Source organism: Ciconia boyciana, chromosome 19, assembly GCF_034638445.1.
Source record: "Ciconia boyciana chromosome 19, ASM3463844v1, whole genome shotgun sequence".
In the NCBI taxonomy this organism is placed as follows: domain Eukaryota; kingdom Metazoa; phylum Chordata; class Aves; order Ciconiiformes; family Ciconiidae; genus Ciconia; species Ciconia boyciana.
In genome coordinates, this window is record NC_132952.1 from 861,426 (window position 1) to 886,144 (window position 24,719).

Consider the following 24,719-nt stretch of genomic DNA (forward strand, 5'->3'; position numbering starts at 1 on the left):
GCCGGTTTGCTGAGGTGCCTCCACTTCCTGCTATTGCAGAGGCTGCACCTCTGGATTTTTCACAGCTGGGAATGGGGAAGATTACACAGATCTGAACACCCTGCCATACCTTTGCTGCAAGATTGTAAAATCTGATGGGCCCAATCTCCAAGCTGGTGAGGCCTTGGGTCTTGTGATTTATTCACTGGCAAGCTTTTGTTGAATGGTGCGGATGTAAAAATTAAGCTGATGTGCACCAAAGACAGATTTGTTTGATGACCTCCCCAGCAGCAGGACCTTGCAAGCTGGTTATTACCTCTGCCTCACGTGCATGTGGAGATGCAGGTCGTGCCTGGAGTGCATTTGGGGCATGCTGAGGCATTACTTACAGCCAATACTAAATACCCAGTGAACTGGATGTGCATAAAATTGTTCAGCATACCGTCTGGCAGTCAAAATTTGGCAGGAAAATTTGTTTCTGGGATGGCTACACAAACTTATTGTTATTGTGTTTGTAGATAACGACACTTTTAGCATCAATCATGCTGAGAACACTTCCAACTTCGAACATTATGATGTAAATTTTGTGGCCCTCAGCATGGAAGATGAACATATGCTAGTGAAACCAATGCAGCCTGATTTTGAGAATGGCTGCTGTGTGGAGAATATATGCAGCTCGTTCAGACGATTGGCAGCCCTGCTGCCAATTCCCTGCTGCTTGAAGGGAAGAGTTCACCCGTGGATATGAGTTGTCTCCCTGTAATCTTTCTTCAGGCAGAGAATGTGCTGATAACTATTCCCCAGTTAAAAGAGGAAACCTGAGAGCAGAAGCATGCTTTGCAGGGGCCTTGACCACCACCATTAATATGATTGTCTAGGGTGCATTTAAAAAAAGTGATAGAAATAAACTGGCTCTTAAACTACGTGCTGAGGGTAGACACCGAACAGCTCTCTTGGTTTCCTTCAGCAGACGCCCTACGCCAAGGAACCATTTCTATGCATTCACCTGAGCTGATGGTTCCTTAGGCACTGTGTTTCTCCAAGACCAGCAAGATTGCTTGTGATTATGCATTCACATAACGGGCGTGGAGAGCACTGGCTAGTTATTTTCCTGGCAGACCAGAACAACATGGAGTTTTTTGACAGGTATGGTCAAAGAACCATATAAGTATGACTCTCTGTGATCTCCAGACCCCTGAGTGTGCCTTTTGGGGCATCCCAGGCCCCCGCTGTGCCTTTCAGTGCACCTCAGTGCAATCTGTGTGCACCCCCCGAGTGCCTGGATCCTTCGCCTTCCCCTGCCGGCACTCAGAAAGCCTCGGTTCCCCTCAGAGGGCACTGCCGTGCTGTTCGTTGCCCTCTGGGAGCACTCGGAGCCCCTCCATTCCCCACGGTGTCCGTTCATGTCTCCTCTATGACCCTGGCTGCAGGCTCTGAGCCTCCCCTTTCCCCTTAGTTCATGCACACATCCCCTTCAGCCCCATCCGCGGCATTCAGGTGCCCTCCCATCCCTCCTGGGAGGCTCAAGAGTCCCTTCTTTCCCTCCAGGCATGTGTACATGTCCTCCTCAGTTCCCATCCCTGTGTGCTCAGATGCCCACTGTCCACCTTGCTGGGCACTGCCCTCCCCTCCTCTCCCCTTCCTGCACGCCTGCATTGCATCTCCTCTCCTCCCCTCCGTGCTGCTCAGCTCCCACTTTGGACAAGACCGGGCTGAGCTGTGTGTGCGTGGTCACTCCGAGGGGTGCCGGGGACGGGAGGCACTGTGCACACAGGTTGCTTTTGCACGAGGATGGGCCAGTGCACAGGCTCGTTAACTGCCCGTCCTTTCCAAAGCCCTGCCAATGAATGTCCTGCCAGGCACAGGCTGGGGACTCCAGCTGGGAGCAGGCCACCAGTGTCTTTATTTGGCATCTCCGGGAGGAATACAGCGTTTGGAAAGGTCCCACTCTGCTAAGGGCTCTGCTGCTGCAGAGGAGGCAGCACTGGCAGCAAGAGTGGGAGCTCCAGCACCAACATGCCTTCGCTCGGCCCTGACACGTCCAACCTTGAGGCTTCGCTGGGCCCCTCAGGCTTTGCTCCTCAGTGCTGGGGTGCAGGTCTGTGTGGCGGGAGCTGGCCATACTGCGCACACATCCCACGTGCTGCCGCACTGGCCTGCTTCTCTCTGGTGTTGTTGAGCTCCATCTTCTTCCCAGCGCTAAGGAGAAACCAAAAGCTGTTCAGTTGGAGGTACAGAGAGGAGGGCACAGACCGCCTGCCCACCAGGTCTGGTCCTGGAGGCTTTCTGTGGTCACTGAGATGATACCCCCTGCTCCACAGGACCAGGCCCATCAGCTTGGGGCTGAGACCTGGGAGGGGACAGGTACGGCCCTCCGGGCGAGGAGTCTGAGTGTGGATGCCCTGGCAGAGGAGGGACAGTCTCTGTGGGGTGGAAAGGCAGAGCCAAATGCCAGAGGAACCCACCCATGTCCCCGTCTGCCTCTGTTCTGCCTGTGGACATCTCCCTGGGGCTGGAAGGCAGGTCTGACTCAGGGGCACAGCCTCAGGACCCTGCTGCTCTCCTGCCACCCGGCTGTCAGTACAGACAGTCCTTCCCAGCTGCTGCTGCCCAGGCAAGGGAGGAAAATGCTGCAGCGGGAAAATGCCTCCCGTGCTTGGAGATATTTACCAGAGGAACTGCTTCGGGGCCGTTGCCCACAGTCTGTTGAGCCACACACTCCTCCTCCATTCCTCCTGGCGGGACCTGTACGGCTCCAGGTTTGTCAGGACCTGCCTTGCTTGTGGTGGCCAGAGGCTGCAACGGCAGGAACAAATTCCCTCTCGCACCCTGCCCAGGCCCCTGCGCCTAGGCTGGGGCTGCCCAGAGACACTGGGCATTGGGGCTAACCCCAGGCATGCCCATGTCAGGGAAATCGGGTCCCTGACCCCACAGATCGACGGTCTCTGCCGCTCAACTCTTCCCAGCCTTGCCGGGAGCTGCACGCACTTACTCTGGCCGTGGCGTCTCCAGCCAAGGGGCCAGTGTTTTCCCCTTCTCCACTCGGGGATGGCAGTGAGACATCTCCTCCCCATCTCTCTTGCCCCAGGAGATGGCTTTCTCCCATCCTGCCTGTATTTTGGCCCTCTCCTGCCTGGTACTTTTGGGGCAGGGGAAGCGCAGTGACAAGTCAGGCCAATGCACCTGGGGTATTTCGGATGGCCGCTTCGCCTGGGTGGGAAGAAGAGGAACATTTGAGCCCAGGTCTCACCTCTCTCCCATGCCTGGACAAGGCAGCACTAGAGAAGCCAGGGCCTGCAAGCCCTCTGCAGTCCCCCAGCCCACCCGGGAAACCCACAGGGAGGAGAAGCGCCCCTGGCAGGGACCCTGGGGCAGGAGCTAGGGCACCAGGAGGGTCTACGTGGAAGCCAAGGGTGCTGTGAACAGAGGCAGTCATTGGCCAGACGGAAAGGAAGAGCCAGAAGGAGTGATGGGATGAACACGTCCGCAGTCTAGGCAGGTGTCTTTGAGGACTCCCTCTCCATAGAGCCACGTTTTCCTACACGTCCACCTGTACCACGTACCACTGCTGCTCCCATCTGACTGTCCATGTCCAGAGGAGGGAGCCTGACTTCAGGACAGTCCGTCGCTTTGACTTCCTTGCGTTTCTCTGCACGGCTCCCCTCAACTGGCGGCAGCACGCTGCAAACACACCGCACAAGGAGTTTGTATGAGAACAGTGGGAGCCTGTTCTTCAGCTTGTGCTCACAGACCGGCCCTGTGCAGGCAGTACAAGGCAGTTCTGCACGAGAGCTATGTCTAGGCTAGGAAGTACCCTCAAGTCAAAACCAGGACGAGACAGCCATGAGCTGTACTGCTCAGGTGTGGCTGAAGAGTCTCACCTTATGGTACCTGCTGCAGTCCCCACCTTCCTCCTCTTTTCTCCTGTGAGACCTAGGCCACTTGTCCGGACGGGAGAAAGACGCTCTCGGGAGAGCAGGCACTCGCCAGGATGAGCTGCTGGAAGCACAAAACCAGGAAGCTCTTCACAGCTGCACCTCTGGGACACTTCCCGCAAGACAGATGTGCCATCTGTGCACGCGTGTGCTACGAGTGCCTGGCCTGGACTCCTCAGCCCTTGGAGTCAGGCTTCCTAGGACGGTGTCGGCCCTTTCCGACTACCGCTATTTCCCAGCCCTCCCTTTCTACAGGGCCATGCTGCTCCCTGAGCAGTTCCTGCCCCATTGCTTCCTTCCTTGGGTCCCCATTTGGAAAAGGGGGTGAGCTGGGACGTGCTGGTCACTTTGGAGAACCTCTCGCATTGGGGAGGTGGAGTCATATGTGGGGAACACACTCTTGCGTTCCTACATGACATCGGTGTGTTGTTACAGTACCTTGTCGCGCTGCCTTTTCAGCCAGCTCTTTCTCAGACATCTTGTTTTTGTACTCAAACCTGCAAATAAGGAGGTGCCAGCGGTTTCAATAAAGGGCAACAGAGTCCCCTGCAGCCCCCACTAAGAAGCTGCTCCCAGAGCTGCTCGAGAGCTGAGCTACTGTCAAGTCTCCAGTTTTGCAAAGCAGAACATACAACAAGACGGCAATAGATATTAGGAAATGAGCGTCACCAAACTCTGTTTGAAAATTATGACATCTTGGGCTTGGTTTGTTTGGGTTTTTTTCTATTTCATTCTCACCCAAGGGAAAGGGAAGGACCATATAAAGCTTTATGGAAAATGGTCCCTCCCTGCCTCTCCATGTCCCACGCAGGGGGAAGGTAATGCAGGCCCTCTTCCCTGGGATGCCACCTGACAACACCCCAAAGAAGGAGTGACCGTGGACTTCATGGAGAAGGACTGCTTTGGAACAGGTACTCCACAGCAGCTTCAGGAGGAGACCAGCCCCAGTAACTTGGTCCTTGGCACCTCTGGGCGGCTGGACCAAAGAAGGGCTGGGAAGCTCCTCGCTTGGTCAGTTGAGGGTGACAGAAGCAAACATACTCACTGTGGGAACACGAAGATCCCCCCAGGAGGCATGTGGAAAACTGCTGTTTCTTTGCGGGCTGTGACCAAGGGCCTCAGGCTTGATTTCTGCAAGAAGGAGAGAGACAGGGGATTGAACGTGCCCAGGGTCGTGGCTTTGACCCAGCTGCAAAGGAGTTAGGGGGAGCACTGAAAACATGACAAATTCACTTGGAAGAAAGTGCTTGCCAGGATCCCAGTCTTGTCCACATCTTGGAGCAGGTCTTCAAAGAACCTCATGACCACTCTCCTTCCTCGGCACACCAGGATGCCGAAGCTCTTGAAGACAAAGTCGAAGTCCTTGCCTTCGGTCAAGGCCCACGCAATGACTCTCACGGTTGCCTCGACGCATTTCAAGACCTTTTTCTTGGGGATGCTGAGGCGGAGGGCGGCCTCGGTGTAGATCAGCTCTGCAACTTCTAATTCATCTGTGAAGAAACCGCCCGGCAACAAAGTCACTTGATCAGCCTTCAGCAGACCCACGTCACCTTTCAGCACAAGGACCCATCAAGAGCCCACCGACCCTCCTCCCACCCCACCGACTCCCCATGCAGCAGCAAGCGGCCTGCCTTCGGGGGCCAGCGCCCTGCCCCCACGCAAACTACTGCCGCTCTCAAGGAGGAGATGGAGGGAAACGCCAGCTGTGACTCAAGGGGGGAGCACAGGTCTGAAGGTCTCTTCTTACCAGGCTGTGATCTGGTCTCATAGCGGAGCTTGTTCCCCACCTCAACTGGCTTGTCCAGGTGGAACATGGGTCTCTGGACCTTGAAACTCGCCTTGTTCCCATCACAGAAGTCCTCTTCCCTGATGTACACAGTACCCATGCCCATTAGCCTGACAGTCTGCAAACAAGAGCAAGAAAGAAACAGAAGTTGGAATTTTTGCGCTGGGACAACAGCGTGAAGACTTGTCTGGGCACACTAAGGCTTAACTGTTGGCCTGTCCACCCCTGTGGTCCCCAGGGACAAGGTGGGGCTGTTGGAAAGCTTTGGAGAAGAGCCTTGCCCTCCAGATTGTTCCCCTCTCCCTCCTCTTCACCCTCTCACCCTCTTCCCAGGGCATGCAAGCTGAAGGACAAGCTGGGCACACCACCTGGAGCCTGAGAAGGTCCGAGGAGCGCCAACCCCTGGGAAAAGCCCGGAACACTGCCCCAGGCTCTCTGCCTGGTCATTACACCCTGCCAGCAGGGCTAGGGAAGACCCCAAAGAAGAAAGCCCGTGTTCTTCTTCGTCTACAGCAGGGCTTTGCTTTTTCTCTCCATTCACTCAAAAGTTGCTCTCTGGCAAAGCTGTCCACCACAGTACCCTTCTGGGGCATTTTTTCTGCTTTCTAAGCTGGGGGAGGAATACCGGGCATGGGGAGGGGTCAGGACACATCAGGGTCTGAAGGAGGACGAGGAAAGCAGCTCACGTTGTTCAACAGCAGCTCTTGGCGAGTGCACTCCGACACGCTATCCCAAATGGTTGCGATCTCTGGGGAAGAAGAGGAAGACGGGCCATGCTTGAAGTCAAGAAGCTCATCACCTTGCCAAGCCAGCAGATGCAGGCATCATCCTACACCACTGCCTCCCCCCTGAAATCACCCATGCAGGAACTGGCCTGCAGAGCTGAATTCTAACTGTGTCCCCATGAGAAGACCTCCTGTGCTGGGGATGGAGGTCTGTACTTGAAGACATGAGAAGGCTTTGCACAAGGATGTCCTCCCATCCACGATAGGAAGGTGTCTCCGAGTTCACAGTGATCCGTCTTGAGCACGGGACCTTCTGGCAGCACTTACCCTTCTTTGTGAAATCTGCCAGGTGTGGAGACAGTGCATGGAGGAAGTCCGAGGAGAACCACTGCATGGCTGCAGCTCCTCCTGGCCAACTTCCTTCACTCCTCCTCACCAAACAGCCCCAGCGCTATGCCACCACCTGCCTCCTCCTTCTCCTCCTGGCTGCAAAGCAGCTGCCAAGAGCAGAGCGGTGGCGAGAGCAGCCCCCCGCGCCTGGGCTTGTCCCTGACTCGCAGGGAGGTGCAGGTTGGGGTGCCGTGGGGAGAGAGAAGGTGTCACACTGAGGCAGGATGTCCCATTGTGACCACAGCCCGTGTCACAGAGGGGCTGCAGGGACCGCCTCCAGCCCCCCAGGCACCCTGCCAGGCTTAACTCTGCACGGGGAAGGGGACTGCACTGGGCATTTTGGGGAGCTGTCCCCATCCACCCACTGCCCTCTCCACAGGGAGACCCAGAGTCATGGACAAGCACCGTTGAACCTCACCTGAGCAGGCACAAACACGGTGCCTCTCCTGCCAGAGAAACAAGATGAGGAGACTTACAGGGTGAAAAAAATCAAGTTGAAAATACACCACCACCCCCCCAGCACCCCCCCCCCCAGTTTTGGGAGTCCTTGCCCCCAAGTAGCCCAAGCAGAGAATGTCTAGGTGCAGAGGACCACATGCTTTGGGAAAAGATTGCTCGAAATTTTCTTGAGATGGGTATGAAAAGTAGCCTGAGTGGAGAGCAAGATGACAAATTCCAAACAAATATTTTTAACACTGGATTTCAGCATGGATACAAAAGAGCATGGCAGATTGGGAAAAACATTATTTTGGAATTGCAGTTGGAGCCAAGTAGGCTTTGGAGAATGGATATCTAGGTCATGCTCACAGTTCACCAGGTGCAGTCTAAGAAGGCAGTGAGATTAATTGAAAAGGAAACACTGGGGTTTGGTTGGAGAGGTTTTCATTATTTTCCAATTGTTTTTCATTGTATTTCCCAATTCTTAAACATTCCTCCGTCTAATAAGCAAGAATACATACCTGCTGGGTAAACCTCAACTGATGTGGTTGGAATTGACCTCTGCAGTCTTTCTAGAGGAAAGTTAAGGTAGTTGCACAATAACATTCATCTACCTAAGTATGATAACTACGGTAACTATGTAAATTAGTCACAAAACCCCAGTCATTAAATAACAGCTAGAAATGATTTTTTTATGAAGACAGCATTGCCAAAGCACCACCCTTTTTCTGTCTTTCTTAAGCAATACAGGAACCACCACCATCTTTAGCTCTACCACCACCTTCATCCCTGAGCAGCAAAGCCTTTTGCAACAAAGCAGCCCAACGCACGGCCTCTAGGATGAATTCTCCTCCTTTTCTACCCAGTCACAACCTTCCTGAGCAAGATCAGGTCTTTCCCTCCCCTTTTGCTGCAGCCCGGTGTCTCCACTGTGGTGCAGAGTGGTAAGAAGAGTCATGCCTGTGCCACGCTCTCTTGCAGTGGTGCCTGGATGTGGAAATACTGTGGCACTGGGAGGTGGGGACGTACGACTCCTTGGGTGTGACATGGAACCCGCAGTCCTTTCCCTCTACCGAGAGAGGGGAGGTGTGTACGGAACATCGGTGTATTCCCTCTCCCCTTCTGGTTCATGGCCTCTCCTAATTGGGGTTAACATCTGCTCCCTTCCTAGGGCCTGCATCTCCATAGATGTATGCAGCAGGAGGTACAGATACAAAATCGTGTATCTGTGTGTCATTTTTAAAGAGGACATATTTATATCTCTTTGTGCGCTCCTTTATGTAGTTATTTTTCTGTCTGTTCCTATTGTATATATTGGAAGCTGGGGGCGGGGCACCCATCACGTCTTGCCTCCTGTGTCAGTGGTACCTGCGCTACCTGGAGGGGAGAAGAGTCCTGCTGCAGTAGGTGGGGACAGCCCTGAGCCATCCCCTCCCTGTCACGGCTGGCACTTCCTCGCTGCTGCTTCCCTGGAGCCACCTCTGCTGAAGGCTGCCAGAGGCTGCCGTTTCGTCATGTTACTCTTCCTTCGGTTCCACTCTGTGCTGTGGTGCTTTGGAGCAAACAGCCTTGAACGCTGTCGATGCTACTGCTGGGTCTCCATGTGTGATGCTGCCACGGCAAGGCAGGAGAGCGAATGGGCACTGGTGTGTCGGAGCTACCCCCTGAGAGCACGTCTGCAGTCAAAAGGGATCTGTTCAGTGCATTGCCTTAGGGTTAGACTCTTCTTTTGAAGCTGGGATTAAGAAGAGGCCCAAGGAATGGCACCCTCAAAGGGCCAGATGCTTTTCTTGGGTTCCCCATGGGCTGAGGGGGTGAGCGCCGAGTGCTCTGTCAGAGGCTGAAGTCTGGATTTGGGGCCCTCTTGTCACTGTCCAGTGGAGACAGAGGTTGGGGATGGGCTGGGAATTGGGACTCAGGAGATGAAAGACGGTCTCAGGTGGAGTCACGCACGAGTAAAGCGTCAGATGTTATATGCCTGCACACAAGGGCTCTTCCCTCCCAGGAGATGCAGTGGGGACCCAGCGAGGGACATGGGGAAGGGAGACTGCAGAGGCAGTCATGTCATGGTCTGGATCATGCTGTACGTACTCCCTGAGCACCTTCAACAGCCACAGGGCCCTGTACAGAAGTCCTGCCCTTCAGCAGCTCAGCAGCTCCCCCTCAATTTGGTGTCATCAGAAAACTCTCCAAGAGTGGGGTTTTCCCCATTATCCAGATGGTTAATAAAGATGTTAAACTGTATTGGCTCCACTATCAACCCTCAAAAGATGTGACCTTTGCCAGTTGAGGTTTTGTACCACCATCAACCACCCTTTGGATGTGTCTTTCTGTGCACCCCAAGGCTTTCTGGGGGCTCTGGGAGCATCCTGACCCCATGATGTGCATTTTGGTGTGCCTTGAACCCTTGGTGTACTTCTCGCTGCATGCCCAGACCCCTGGGTGTGCCTTTGTGTGATCCCCAGATCCCTGGGTGTGCCTGTTTAGAATCATAGAATCATTTAGGTTGGAAAAGACCCTTAAGATCATTGAGTCCAACCCTAAACCTAACACTGCCAAGTCCACCACTAAACCACATCCCTAAGCACCACATCTACATGTCTTTTAAATACCTCCAGGGATGGTGACTCCACCACTTCCCTGGGCAGCCTGTTCCAATGCTTGACAACCCTTTCAGTAAAGAAATTTTTCCTAATATCCAATCTAAACCTCCCCTGGCACAACTTGAGGCCATTTCCTTTCATGCTACTTACTTGCTACTTGGGAGAAGAGACCGATGCCCACCTCTGTGGAATAATTGCTGGAGGTGACTTAGAAATTAAACTTCTATTCACACTTTTAGGTAAGGCACAGCATTGAAGAAGCTTCCCGGGTGGAATGCAGCTGACATGCAAGGAATCTATTCCACAGAAGTTCCCCAGGCCTGCAACCTTAGATGTCGGCAACGCCAGGGGAACTTGGTGTGTTGGCTCTAAGAGGAACTGCCCGGAGGGTGGAGTGGTGTGGAGATATGCGGCCGGGCTCTGTGATAATATGGGAACTTGAAGGTATCATGGAACTGATAAGCTGCATATTTGCTACCCTGGGCCAACAGTCTGTCACGTTCTTGACAAAAAGCTGTCCTTTTGGTGAACTTTGCTCATTATAACATCATTATAATACCAAAACACACCTCCATCCCAAAAGCTACCCGCCTCCAAGGTGCGACCACCCCTCACGAAGCTTGCGCTTTGAATTTTCCTAGTTTATACCTTTAAAAGAGAAGCGAGAAAACTTTACACCAATCCTAACAAAGGTATGTATGACTAGAGTCACTCAAGCTCCACCCGAAAGGTGAAAAATAGTCTAAAATAGCTTAAGAGAGGGAGAATGTTAGGGAAGACACCATCGTGTACCACTCTGACCTCTGGGATCAGTCGACGGGCTGAGCCTCTCTTCCCACGCATCGGGACGCCTTTGGGTAAGATTCAAACACTTGGTTATACCAAGTGCCTCTCCGGGAAACTTAGAAACCTCTATATAGAGTTGCTTTATATCTTTCAACACGTTTGTGGCCGGCGGTGTTACTCATACGCTTGGTATCTGCACGTGCTTTGCAGACAGTGAATTTATCACGGGTAATCCAAAGAACCTGTGTGTCTGTTGCTCTAATAAACTGCACTCTTCATTAATCTAGCCGTGGTAGTTCTCACTGAACGCAACCAGACTCCTTGAGTGTGGCCATGATAGTTCATGCAACACGACTAGACTGGGGGTGCATCGTGTTATTTCTGAATCCATAACTGTGAAAGTTCAGTACACTGAACACAACCGGACTTATAATGTTGTCAAATTTAGGCTATCGCCTTAATCAAATTTGTGAAGCTGTTTCAGTGAAAGCCCAGAGAGGGCTCTGACAGGCAAACATTGACTCTGATGCGTGACTACATATACAGTCCTTAGAAAATAAACCGTTGACCAAGTCTGAGACTAAGGCTGGACTTAGCCGCACCTAGACTCCTCTCTGAGAAGTTTAGAAAGCAAGGGGGTCCTGTCTGAACCTCGTGACTCAACGGGAGGGTTTCCCCCCAGCCACTCCTCAGACTCCTATGCGACAGTAACTTTTAACACAACAACCTTGCTACACCCTCCTTTCAGGCAGTTATAGAGAGCGATGAGGTCTCCCCTCAGCCTCCTTTTCTCCAGGCTGAACAACCCCAGGTCCCTCAGCCGCTCCCCATCAGCCTTGTGCTCCAGCCCCTTCCCCAGCTCCGTTGCCCTTCTCTGGGCACGCTCCAGCCCCTCCATGTCTCTCTTGGAGTGAGGGGCCCAACACTGAACACAGCAGTCGAGGTGCGGCCTCACCAGTGCCGAGTACAGGGGCACGGTCACTGCCCTGGTCCTGCTGGCCACGCTATTGCTGATACAAGCCAGGATGCCGTTGGCTTTCTTGGCCACCTGGGCACACTGCTGGCTCATCTTCAGGCGGCTGTCGACCAACACCCCCAGGTCCTTTCCCGCCAGGGTCCTTTCCAGCCACTCTTCCCCAAGCCTGCAGCGTTGCAGGGGGTTGCTGTGGCCCAAGTGCAGGACCTGGCACTGAGCCTTGTTGAACCTCACACAGTTGGCCCCAGCCCATGGATCCAGCCTGTCCAGGTCCCTCTGCAGAGCCTTCCTGCCCTCCAGCAGATCAACCCTCCTGCCCAGGTTGGTGTGGTCTGCAAACTGACTGAGGGTGCACTCGATCCCCTTGTCCAGGTCATTGATACAGATATTCAATAGAACTGGCCCCAGTACTGAGCCCTGGGGAACACCACTTGTGACTGGTCACCAGCTGGAGTTAACTCCGTTCACCACGACTCTTTGGGCCCGGCCATCCAGCCAGTTTTTTACCCAGCGAAGCGTACGCCCATCCAAGCTGTGAGCAGCCAGTTTCTCCAGGAGAATGCTGTGGGAAATGGTGCTAGAGGCTTTACTAAAGTCTAGGTAGACAACATCCACAGCCTGTCCCTCATCCACTAAGCAGGTCACCTTGTCATAGAACGCGATGAGGAAAGTCAAGCAGGACCTGTCTTTCACAAACCCATGCTAACTGGGCCTGATCACCTGGTTATCCTGTATGTGCCGCATGATGGCACTCAAGATGATCTGCTCCATAACCTTCCCCGGCACCGAGGTCAGGCTGACAGGCCTGTAGTTCCCCGGATCCTCCTTCCGGCCCTTCTTGTAGATGGGCGTCACATTTGCTCACCTCCAGTCAACTGGGACCTCCCCGGTGAGCCAGGACTGCTGACAAATTAAATCCCGTTGCAGGCACTGCTTATCGCAATAATAACGGCCCGTGATTATCACCCTTTCCATACTTAGAGTGAACTGCAAAAGAGCAGCACACACTCACTAGTAGATACTTCAATATATTTTCACTGCGTGCCACAATTTACCAACAAGCGCTTCCTCAAACCAAGGCTCCTAGGAGAGACGAGGCATGGGAAAACGTTTTTGGTTTCCCTGCAGAAACCCTGAAGCATGCTTTACTCCTAGAGCTGATGACAGCCCGTAACAGAGCCAGGCACCCTTTCTTCCTGCTTCCAGGTGGGTCACTTCCTTACTTGCAACCAAAACCCGTTGGGTTTTGGACGTTTCAGGTACAAGCACAATCTCTTTGGGAAAAGGATCATGAATGACGTTGTCGCTTGCAAAGTCCTTCGACAAACCTCTCCTGTATTTCCTCCCAGGACACTTTCTGCTCTTACAGCATTCGGAGAACAAGAAAAGCCTCAGCTCTGGGAACACGGTGAGCGTCTCTGTGCAGCATGGCGTTAGCCCCGTCTCCCTGGGTGTTGGGGGGAATTCGGCACCACCGGGGGCCGAGGCCTTGCCAAGGCCGTGTCCGTCCTTCCCCTGACCTCCCGCTCTTCCCAAGCAGTGGCCGCGGCAGCCAGGGCTGTCAAACACCTCCCCGGGCAGCGCTTCTGCTGGTGAGGCTGCTCGAAGCACCTCCGTGCTGGCCCGGCACAGGCCCCTTCCCTCCGGCCACCTTTCCTGGCCTCAGAGGCCGTCTCCGCCCAGGAGCCTCCTGTGTGCCCGACGAAGGAGACGCCATGTCCCAGGGCAAGCCACCGCTCCCAGCATGCCCCGGGGCGAGGAAGGACCACCGCGCCCAGCATGCCCTGGGCCCGCACACGCGCGCTGACCCCCGGGCACTGCCAGACCAGGCCGCGCCCTCCTCCGGGCCCGTCTCCATGGAACCCGCGCCCTGCCCGAGCCCCAGGCCCCCAAGCCAGCAGGGGGGAGCAGCTCCGGACAGGGCGGCGCTGCCCCGGCCCCAGGGAGGGCCCCCGGGAACCCCCACCCCGCCCCGGCCCCGGGACTGGGCCTCCCCCAGACACCCCCGGCCCGGCAGCAGGCTGCGGGCGGAGGGAACGGCCCTGCCCGCCCCCGCGGCCCGGCCCCCAGCACCGCTGCCGGGCTGAGGAGAGTCCCAGAGGCCTCGCCGGCCTCCCCAGCGCCGGGACGGCACCTGCAGCCCCTCCCGCAGCCCTGAGACCCCCGTCGGTGGGGAGGCAGGGAAGGGGAGGTGTCCGAGGGCTTTGCTGTCCCCAGCCACTAAACCTTGCTGAGCCCGATGCTGTGGTGGCTCAGGAAGGGACGGCGATGGGAAAGCACGGGAGATGGGCGTAGACAAAAGAATTTTCACAAACTCTCATGAGTGTTTTCTACCAGTTTAAGAATTGTTCCTCAAAGCATCGTGCTGGGGCGGTGTTGCCCTCGAAGGGGATCCTGGACTTCATTTACGTTTGGCGGAAGAGCAGGAGATGTCCAGGGAGAATCCCCAGCAGATCCAGTTTCACCTTCGCGGGTGACTGGGAGAGAAAAAGCAAGATCCGATGTTAGTTCTACAGCAGACCTAGCCCAGAAAGTCCACGGACCACTGTCAGCTGTGACAGGATGCTGTAAAGGTCTGGAGAGATCTAAGCCCACCAGAGGAAACCAAGGTGGAAAGGGGCACGCGCAAAGGAAGAAATGAGATTTTCCATGTTTGACCATCAGGCAACTGATGGTCAGGCAACCATAAAGCCCGTGAAGGAAATTCCAGAGGCCGCGCACAACAGATAAACCCACGCAAAGCCCACAAATGGCATCTGCTTACACTTCAGACGCCCGAGACCTCTTTGCCTTCAAATGCCCCATTGTCCTAAGAAGTTCAAAAGAGGGCTTCTGTGGAGCACAAGGTTTTCCACCAGCTTCTGCAGTCCTCCTGACCAAAACACGGGATCGTCTGTCTTTGAACAGGCAAAGCTTCTTTATCGAAGCCAGGCCAAGGAAATCTCCCAGCACGGCACAGATCCATCCTTCCTGTGCGGAGATAGGCAGCACTTGTCCTGCCAAAACACTTTCTTTCTACGCCCACCGTATTCAGCCAAAGCCTCAAAAGCAAATCAGCGATTTGGGGCCTCGGGACTCCAGAGGAACAATTGTCATGAAACGGGTTCAATTCTTCTCTGGAGAAGTGGCTACGTGTTTTGGGTTTCCACCTAACAGAACCTGCTTTATGCTGTGCAGGATAAGCAAGTAACTTCTTTCTCCTAGTTCCACGTGGCCAGGAATTACACAGAAAAGGCTTCCACTATCTCAGTATCACAGGCAAAACCCAACCGTAATCCCTAAGCCACCTGGCCATTGAAGAATCACATCTGGAGCTGCTTACCTGAGCCCGATGGGTTTCCGCTCTGTCCCCTGCTCTGGCTCAGATTCTTTGCCTTGCGACTGAAGAGTCTGTGCCGCTGCTCCTGAGGGCTCTTAGCACTGGCTTCTGCTAGCGTCTCATTAGGCCTGTGAAAAAGGCGGGAGCATGCAAGAACGACTGTTGCTCATATTGGTACAAAGTTGTTCCCCAAGTGTGACCGTACGCTGTTGCACTTCGGAAAACAGACTTCCAAGCCCTCCAGATGTACTGCTTCTCAGGCTTCCAAGCAATCCGTGTTCTGCCTTTGTAGGACCTTTCCCAGAAGGTGGTAAGGACTCCGGGGTCTTTCCCTCCTCCCAGTGTAAATGCAGACTGGAGATGCACCGTCGTAACGGCAGCTGAATAGAGTATATTTGCCTCACAGGCTCCTGTTCTGTCCCCTCTGCTTTTTCAAGTGTATCTATCCTAACAGCAGCAGAAGTGAAGCTCCTCTTTTCCACCAGACATGCAGGAAGAGGAGATGGCTACAGAAAACTGTTGAAAGCAAACTAACCAAAACGTCCTCCAGACAGGCCTCATTAGGTTTGTTACTCCAGGGTCAGTAAAGAGAAAGGAAAACAGGCCTCCCGAATGGGAGAACCCAAGGTGTACTCTTTTGAGAAGTACGCTGTCTTGAAGGTGCGCACACCATGCTGACCAGATCCAAGAAAGGGAAGTGGGATGGAAGAGCCGCGATGAAAAGGGTCATATTGTATTACGTGGGGGGGGAAAGAAAGTGTTCGACTTACTTTTTTAATTTCTCTGTGAGGCATCTTCTCATTTCTGGGTCCACCAAATTACGCTTTTCGGAGCTTTTTGTTTCTGCCTGCGCACATGCCGGTTGCAGTGCGCTCTCCTCCTGCGTGCTCCATGCTCTCTCCAGGTCCGATTCCAGAGCTCTAATTCTCTGCTCCAGCTGTTCTCTCCAAGAGGCGTCAGTGGTGTTGATCTCTTCTATTCTGGCTTGAGTGGCTGCCTGTGTCTAAAGCCGAAGATGCAACTTCAAGAAACAGGAAGAAAAAGACAATGCCCACCCCTCTCAACAAACCCGCTCTTTCTGCCATTTTTATATGAAATCCAGTATTAAGCAGCCTACGACGCTGTACAGACAGGGATGAGGAAAAGGCTGCATATTTTTCACGCACACAGGTCCCACGACACACACGGAAGCACTCTGATGCAGCCTTCTGCAGCTCCCCAGCTTCCCTGCAGGAAGGCCAAACCCACAGCACTAACAAAGAGAGCCAGATGCCCAAGACAAAACACCTAAAAGCCATGACCGCAGCCACAAACGAATGCAACGCTGACGACAGAGACAAATGGCACATAATCTGACCTGCAAATGTCGACTGAGATATTCCTTCTCGCTCATTTCTTCTCGTGCTTGCTGCTCGCACTGTTTTCCATGAAGCGTTGTTGTGGTATGACCCACCCCAGGAGTCACCAAGCAATGTGGCAGAAGAGTCACCAGCCCTCGCAGCTCCTGATTTCTGGCTTCGAGCTGCAGAGATTTCTCAGACTCCAACTCCAGCTGCGCAGAGAGTTCGCGCACCTGGATGCGGGGAAAAAACAATCGGTCTGAAGCAGAGGGGTCAAAAATCTCTGTGAAACTCAAGCAAATGTATGGATTGAGATGATGGCTGTAAGGCACTGAGTTTGTATTTCAACCCAGGGAAAAGGGAAAAGCTGCCCAGGGAAAAGCTTGCTTTGAAATACAAAAGTTTGTATTTCAACCCAGGGAAAAGCTGCTTGTTTTTTTGAAAGTAAGTACGTCTTTCACGCCCTTGCTGACAGGACTGCTCCGGCTTCCATCCGTCCCTCCTTTCCAAAAGGCACCATGGCAAAGGCACTCGACTCCTTCTACAGCATCATACAGCTTCCATGCCTGTGAAGATGCTCTTTTGCATTTCACCGCGTTCACTGCATTTCATTTTGCTTCCACCGCACTCCTGTTCTGCCCCGTTCCTTCTCATATGCACACCCCTGTGCTAATGCCTGGGCAGACAGCGTCGAGGGGAAGAGACAAGAGGTTCAAGGCCTTACTTAGATGGAGGGTGAAGCCTGGCTTACGAGACAAAGGCAAACAAAAGGTTACTTGCCTTCCTCAAAAACACCACTACCAGGGAACTAGACACCATCTTTGTGCAGAGACCAAGAGAAGAAAAAACCTTGCAAAGAAAGCAACCAAGCCCAGAGACGTTTGGGAGCACATGGCTTGCGATATCACATCATGGCCACAACTTCTGGACGGTGTCGGAACAGAAGCGAGTCTCGAAAGAGCACAGCTGCTTCGTTCTTCCCCACCCAGATGCTGCCCCCAACCCACTGCTTTCCCCTCAGCCTCGAAACAATCTCCCTGAAGAGCCGGCTGAGTTTTTCAAGGTGAGAGGGCAAGGTTTTTCAAGGCAAGAAGCTAAAAGCACCCTCTAGTCTGGAAAACAATTGTTAATGATGTTGAAGCTCGTAACGTCCTCAGACAAACCTCTCCTGTATTTGTTCCCAGAATATTTTCTTCTCTTGCGCTCTTTGAAGGAGAGGAGCAGCTTCGTATATACTAACACGTTTACAGACTTTGTATACCTCGGCCTTAGCCTTGTCCAAGTCCTCTTGCAAGCGGGAGTTTTCTTGCTTCAGGTAATCGCATTGGCGTGTAGAAGCTTTCAGTGAAGTTTCTGTTACCCACTGCTTTCTGAAAGCATCAGCGAGCTCTCCTTGCAGCCGTCCCACTGTTCTCTAGGGAAACAATGTCACAGGAATACAAAGGAAAAGGTAAGAAGCCAAATCTGTATTTTTACTTTCAATTACTAGTTAATATACCGAGATCAGTTTTCTAAGTGCATCGCAAAGCGAAGAAATCTCATCCACTGGAAGCAGATGGCATCTGCACAGCTGGTGATCTCTAGCCATTCTTGGAAAGCGAAGACAAGTAAAGAAATGTCATCTCTTAATGAAGATTTCTGTTTCCCAGCACATTCTTCTTGGAAGATGCTGAGACTGTGCCTTTTGTGGGGCTTTGCTTGTTTCTTAAGATAATGCTAAAATCTACTCGGATGCCAATGGAAGAGCTGTAGTTGGACTGCAGCCCTTTCTCCAATGATCAGAGGCAAGGCTTCCTATAGGCAGCTCTGTGTATCATCCTTTACACTATTCTTCTACTACACAAACGAAAACCAATGCATGCCTAAGCATTTCTGTATATCTATGTGTCTATAAGCATGTCTCAAGGCTTGCCAGAACCTTCCGCAATTTCAACAAGACCAGGACAAACCAGAACCAAGCCGAGTGAGGGACTCCCAGGCATGTAGCTTATACCTGCTGACTTTTAGAAGCACCAGATAGCCTTGGGAACTGCTCTCCTTTAAGTCATTCTTGGTCAGTGCTCACCTCACCTCTTTTTCTACTTTGTCGGCCTCGCATGTAAAGGCATCACTCACCATTCGTTCTTGGGTGGTCTTGTTCTGCACATCTCCCAGCTGCTGATGGAGTAAAAGGTTTTCACTTTGGAGCTGGGCCAGTTGTTCCTGCAGCCCTTCTGCCTTCTTGATGGCATCTTTTCTCTCTTGATCTTTCTCAAGGTGTAGAGCATGCCGGTCCTTTGCCTGCCTCCGGGCATGACGTAATTCTCTTTCTGTCATGTCTAAAGCCAATGTCTTTTCCCAGAGGGCTTTTTTCAGTTGCTCCACTTCCTTTTCTAGCCTGCTAGCTTTTTTTTCGGCTTTGCTCAGCTCCTGAGACAAGCTCTTGTTGGTTTCCAGCACCTGAGACATGCGCTCATGCACACTAAGCCATTTGTCGCATTCTCTCAGAAATGTTTGCACATTGGCACTTTCTGATGTCCAGTGACTTCCAGGGCTCAGGTGGGAAGAGGATGAATCAGACCCTGCCATCGGTATTTGGGCTGTGATGTTTCCTGCCTGTTCAAAGTTAAAGAATAAAAAATTGACAGAACTTAGGAAATCAGCTCAAAACAGGAGACAGTGGCAGCACTTCCTAGAACCAGAAGAGGACTGTCACCAACTTGGTGTCAGATTGTAAGAGTTTTCAACAACTCTGCATTAGACATTATTCATGGAAAAGTCTTATTTCGCATTAGCATGCTATATAATCCTATAATGAAGACTCTAAATTAAAATCTTTATTTTTACATACCTCCCCCCCAGAGCTTTTGCTCGCCCTGATAGTTTCTAGATGCAGCACATCCCGGCCCTCCGGCCGGAGCTCATTGCCACCACTGCTCCTGGAGGACACGGGCCCCTCCCGCGCCCTCCTGCTCCACAGGAATCGCCAGGTCCTCTTCATGGCCCAGCGGGAATGGGCACTGCACTGCCTCGCCTCGCCTCGCCTCGCCTCGCCCCGGGGAGCGGTGGCAGGCAGGACTTGGCAGGCACTACCAGGTGCTGGCTGCGAACTGAGGAGCCGAGCCCCGAGGAGCGACAGGGCACGTGCAGCTGCCTATGGACTGAGCCGCCACCAGCAGCACCAGCACCACCAGTACCAGCAGGTGCTGCGTGTGCAGGGCCTGCACCAGCGCCCGAGGTCTAGCGAACACATGCGCTGACGTCATAAATGGCTCCGTGACATCATAAGGTGCTGGGGGCTGGGCGGGGCCGGGGGCAGAGGCCGGTGAGGCCCGCATGCTCAGAACCTGTCTGCGTGCACACAGGCCAGGTGGCCAAGGGAAACAGCCCCTGGCGCACTGTGTCCAGGGGCACAGGGTTGCCCAAGGCCACCCCTCAAAGGCTCCCACCTCCCTGCACGCTCTGCAGACCCATCGTCCTCCTCTCCTCTCCCAGCACCTCCACAGTGCTCGCCTGCGTGGGAGACGAATGGGCTTGGCGGAGCAGGCTCTCACCAGCAAGGCTCCCTGGAAGCACAAGAGACAGTGGCTGCACACCCCCATGTGCCTTTTTGTGCTTCCTGGGCTCTCGGCGTGAGTTTTGGGGCACCCTGGACCCCTTGGTGTGCTTCTCTCTGCATCCCTGGAGCCCTGAGTGTCATCTGAGGGCACCCCAAGCCCCTGGTGTCCATTTTGGGATGCCCCTACGCCTTGGTTTGCTTTCTGGTGTGCCCAGCCCCCTGAGCGTTCCTTTTGGTGCACCCTGGACCTCTGGGTGTGCCTGTTGGGTCTCCCCGCACCCCTCAATGTGCCTTTCAGGGTGCACGGCCTCTTTCAACGTGCCTTTCAGTGCACCCAAAACCCCTCAGGTGTGCCCTTCGGTGCACCCTGGAGCCCTCTGTTTGGCTGTCAGAGGGCTGCCCCAGACCACTCGGTGTACATTTTGGGGTGCTCCAAGACCCCTGGTCAGCCTTTTGGGGTTGCCCTGCATGTGCCAGTCTACCTTTTGATGCTCCCTCAACCTGTGGCTGTACTTCCAGGGTGTCCCAGTCACCTATGTGTGAATTTCAGTGCTCTCCAGGGCAATTGGTGTGCGATTCAGGATGCTGAGAGCCTCTAAGGATGCCTTTCTGAGAAGTCCAAGGCCCCTCTGTGTGCGTTTTGGGCTACCCCTACTCCTTGGTGTGCCTTTGGGTGCACCTCCAGGCCCCTTGGTGTGCTTTTTCCTGCACCCCATCTCCCTGGGTGGGCCTTTCACTACACCCCAGGGCAATTGGTGTCCCTTTTGGGGCATCCCTGGTCTCAGTGCATCCCATGCGCCTCGGCATGCCTTTTGCCATGCCCTGGACCCCTTCCCCATCCCATCTGTCCTCTTTTCGGGGCATCCTGAACCCCTTGGTGTGCCACTTGGGGGTTCCTGGAACCCTCTGTGTGGCTTTCAGGGTACCTTGCACTCCTCCCTGTACCTTTAGGGGCACCTTGGTCACCATGTTGTGCCATTTGGGACAGCCCAGACCACTCAGTGTTCCTTCTGGTGCACCCACAACCCCCTGACGTGTCTTTCTGTGCACCCCAAGGCATTCTGGGAGCTCTGGGGGCATCCTAGAATCATAGAATGGTTTGGTTGGAAGAGACCTTTACAGGTCATTGAGTCCAAGCCCCCTGCCATGAGCAGGGACATCTCCAACTAGAGCCCCGTCCAACCTGACCTTCGATGTTTCCAGGGATGGGGCATCCACAACCTCTCTGGGCAACCTGTTCCGGTGTTTCACCATCCTCATCGTAAAACATTTCTTCCTTATATCTAGTCTGAATCTACCCTCTTTAGTTTAAAACTATTATCAATCTTCATTCTCCTCCAAGATCCTCTGTTCCCTCCCTTGAGAGAACTGCTCTCTTCCCATTGGGGACCACTCTTATCCCCACCGTGGCCCTCTGTGCCCGTTCAGATCCCCTCTGTCCCCCTCCAGGCACGCTCAGATGCCCTCCAGGCTGATTCCTTATTTTTGAGGACCTCTCCCCTTCCTCCTCCGAGCTTTCCTTGGTTCCCCCTCAGATTTCCTTGGTTCCCCCTCATGCAAACTGTGATTCCTATTCATGCCATGTCCTCCTGAGTATGCACAGATCTCTTCCATTCCCACTCACGTGCATTCAGATCTCTTCCCCACAGCTCACGCTGATCCTTCCTGCTTCCCTCTTTGCATACACAGATCCCCTCTACACCCCTGTTCTGCACGATCCGATTCCTCCTGCTCCCACCCAAGCATCCTCATAGACCCTCCATCACTGTTAGTAAGCATTCAAGATCTACCCCCTTTCCTTCTCTGGATGCTCAGATCCCCTCCTTTCTCCTCCACACATGTTCCTATTCCATTTCCCTCGTCCCCTCCATCCCCCTTCATGTGCACAGGCCGAGGGGAATGGAGAAAAGTGGGCACATGGCAGGGAGTGGTTGGGATCAGAGAGCACAGATGGGAACTTTTACAAGGTTTATTTACAAAGCTTGTAATTTTTGAATGGACAAGGAATCAGGGTTCAGGGGAAGATATGCTTCACCCCACCCCTCTCCCACTTTACTGAGTTTATCTACAAACTCCAGCCTCCAGGTGGATCTGGGACGACACACAGACGAACATTTAAAGTTAGGCAAGTTGAAAAAAAGGTGTTGAATAATTTAGTTGAAGTATATCACAGAAATCACCAGGTCAGTCCATTTGGCAATTCTCCCCTTGCAGTCCTTGTCATCCCACAGCAACAGGAGCCCAAAACCTTGCAGTCCAGCTAATATTTTACAAACATCCTTCCCTGTTTAGAAGTTCTCAGAGCTGATGCTCTGACTCTCCTCCTGCAGCTGGGAGGCTGTGGTGTCTCCAGGCGAAGCTACATTTAAGTAGCCGATCTCAGAAGGTTGAGAGGGGAATAAGCAAAAGGATGAGTCTTGGCTTTCAGCTTCTCCTTCAGGCTTCGTGTCTTGCATGGCCTTCAGGGTGTTGAGAGAGTCTGGCGGTTCTCGTGATGGGAAGCTGAAAACAAATTTCCTCTCAAGTCATTCTGCAAACTCTGTCTGACCCCCTGCCACCTGCACAGCCCCAGCGCTCCTCCCAACATCTCTGCGAGGCACCACAGAGCTACGGTCAATGCCTTTCACTTGGACTAAGGCTCCAATACTCTTCCTCCAGCCAAGCAGCTGGCAGCTCCCATCTACCCCAGAACCTACTCTGACTTGCGACAGACTGTCTGTCACCCCCCATAGCACCCAAAGGCTGTAAGCAAGCCCGCTGTGCTGGGTCTCCAGCAAGCAAAGACCAGAGTTGCAGAGTCTCTCTGCCTCTCCCTCGCCTGTTTTGGCACGGATCGTGGTGCTCCTGGCTACATAGGCGGAGAAATAGCTCAAGCTCCCTCCTGCCCCATAGCCTGGGATGTGGGTCATACAGCTCTGGGCAGCAGTGGTCCTCCAAGCCTCATAACCTCTTGTGTAAAGACACTCCTCCAAAACCACTGGGCACCAAGCTGATTTCTAAATCCCACAGTGTTCCCCGACATATTTTGAAAACTTTACTTCTCCATCCCGTTAGTTTCATAGAGTCTTTTTAATACCACTTTCCCTATAATTTGACCAAAAAAAAAGAAAAAAAAAAAAGACGCTTGGAGGTGAAAGCACAGGGTGGAGCAGCCAAAAGGCTCAACTTCTCCCTCACCCCATGCAGAGAGGCATTCCCTGCCTCCTCCTTTTACCCCACGGTACCTGGTACGGGGAGATGGCAACACCTTACTCTGTAGTTGGCGTTCGGAGAAGTTAACACTCTTCAAGTCCTGGAAGGAGGAAGAGAGACTTTCAAAGGAGGAGGTGCATGTCAGACCCTGAATTTCAACATACAGTCTTGGTCTTCAAAGTGCCCCAGCTCCACTGGCAGTTCTCCCTCCCCAAGAACTCCAGCTGCACACAGGTACTAATCATAGATTTGTTCTTTGGGTCTGAATTTAAACTAAAAAAACCCCTAACTAGCCCAGGTGAAACAAAGAGAAAGAAAGAAAACACAGCGGAACACACAAACAGCTCTTTCTGCCAGGCCCCAAACAGCACTTTCATCCTTAACAGCTCATTTCCAACCAAATTGGGTTCCCTCCAAATTTCAAAATGTACCAATAAACTTCCAAATCCACCCGTTTTCTTTGAAGACTTGTTGAAACACAATCTTTGACTTTCCTGGATTTTTCTCCATTTCTCCCCCCAGAGTTCTTTGTTAACTTGGTCAATCCGAAACTCAGTTTTTAGGTAAGGCATATCTTCTTTCAGTTCAATGTAGTCGATATCGGTCAGCTTGGTCTGAGGTTTTTTGGCTTACAGGAGTAACATTCCCAACCACACTGCTCTGGGTTATTTCTCCTAATTTCAGAGCTAACTTTAAAACTAAGGTCTTTTAACAACTAAATCTGCAAAAGAGCCAAAGTGAAATTTTTGTCCTTGTGAAAAAGGATCTCATTGCACAGCAGCTCGGGGATGGAGCAGCATGGCAACTGCATTGAGCTTTCAGGTCCCCACAAAGTCGCTCCTCACCGACAAAGCCGTTGCAGTCTGTGTGTTTGGTGCCCTTTTCCATCCCAACCAAAGCATCGATTCACCTCTTCTCCAGCGCCCTCAGCTGCAGCTACAAACACCAACCCGCACTCGCAGGAGACATCAGCTCCTGCAACCTGTCTGCTGAGACCAAGCCCTCTCAGGGTCTCACCTCTGTGTTGGGAGCCTGGATGCTCCTCGGCGCACGCTGTGAGGTGGGCACGTGGCCAGAGAGCTGGAGTTTGCTCTCGTGCAGCCGCACATTCTCCTCGTCCGGGATCTTCACTCTGAGCACATCACACATACAAGGCACAAGTTATTTTCCCTCCGGCCACGCTATGTTTTCAAGGGGCATTTTCTTTTCCAACCCTTTGGACCCTTTGGCCTCCACAGCCTTCAGCTGTATGCCAAGGGCTTTGATGGGGAAAGGAGCTAATTACAGCCCACAGCAATTAAAAGCCACAGCACTAGCGACTGGGGCACAGTCCAGGCTTTCCTCTGGATTTCTTAAGAGAAAGAGAGATAAAACCGGAGAAGCACTGGGAAGAGGCAGGCTCCCAGGGGCATGGACATCATTAAGTGCCTACCTGCTCTGCAGGGTGGCAATCGTAGACCGGTTACTCCAAGGGGTCTCTTCTTGGTCAGTTATCTTCTGGAGGAGCCGTCTTCTTTCCTGGAGTAATTTCTCATTCTCAGCAGTGATCTGTGCAATCAGCACCTTCCCCTGAGCAGTGTTGCAGAAGGAAATAACAACGAGCGGTTACGCTTCGCTCTTCTCTGTCCCCTGTAAACCTTAGAGTGCTTTACCAAAGGGGTGACCATCAAGCATGTTCACTCCTAGAAGTGATACGCTATTTGATGTAACAT

The 24,719-nt window shown here is 53.0% G+C and overlaps 2 protein-coding genes across 14 annotated transcripts in view; both read right to left on the reverse strand.

Moving 5' to 3' along the window:
• Nucleotides 1-1,900: 1,900 nt before the first annotated feature.
• LOC140661556 (uncharacterized) lies at nt 1,901-17,640 on the reverse strand. Its single transcript, XM_072883929.1, has 14 exons — nt 17,539-17,640; nt 16,295-16,510; nt 15,708-15,940; nt 14,941-15,065; nt 6,387-6,448; nt 5,662-5,818; nt 5,166-5,404; nt 4,960-5,045; nt 4,353-4,411; nt 3,861-3,978; nt 3,543-3,660; nt 2,972-3,189; nt 2,650-2,775; nt 1,901-2,178 (listed from the first exon to the last, which is right to left on the reverse strand). Exons 2-14 carry the CDS (start codon nt 16,328-16,330, stop codon nt 2,061-2,063), a joined length of 1,695 nt encoding a protein of 564 aa, XP_072740030.1. The 5' UTR covers nt 16,331-16,510; nt 17,539-17,640; the 3' UTR covers nt 1,901-2,060.
• Nucleotides 17,641-21,770: 4,130 nt separating this feature from the next.
• Nucleotides 21,771-24,719, reverse strand: part of CCDC30 (coiled-coil domain containing 30) — a 39,522-nt gene continuing 36,573 nt past the window's right edge. For all 13 annotated transcript variants that reach the window (XM_072883895.1, XM_072883887.1, XM_072883891.1 and 10 more), the window contains 4 exons: nt 24,440-24,576; nt 24,025-24,139; nt 23,040-23,107; nt 21,771-22,317 (listed from right to left, as the gene is read on the reverse strand). In XM_072883895.1, coding sequence (XP_072739996.1) covers nt 22,104-22,317; nt 23,040-23,107; nt 24,025-24,139; nt 24,440-24,576 — 534 coding nt within the window. In that variant the 3' untranslated portion in view covers nt 21,771-22,103. The remainder of the gene's footprint in view (nt 22,318-23,039; nt 23,108-24,024; nt 24,140-24,439; nt 24,577-24,719) is intronic.

Coding starts and splice junctions, on each gene's coding strand:
- LOC140661556 (XM_072883929.1), bottom strand. CDS start 16,330: ATGAGCGAGAAGGAATATCTCAGTCGACATTTGCAG. Junction 15,941..16,294: donor ATCTCAGTCGACATTTGCAG/GTCAGATTATGT, acceptor CTTCGGCTTTAG/ACACAGGCAGCCACTCAAGC. Junction 3,190..3,542: donor GTCAGATGGGAGCAGCAGTG/GTACGTGGTACA, acceptor CTTCCCACCCAG/GCGAAGCGGCCATCCGAAAT.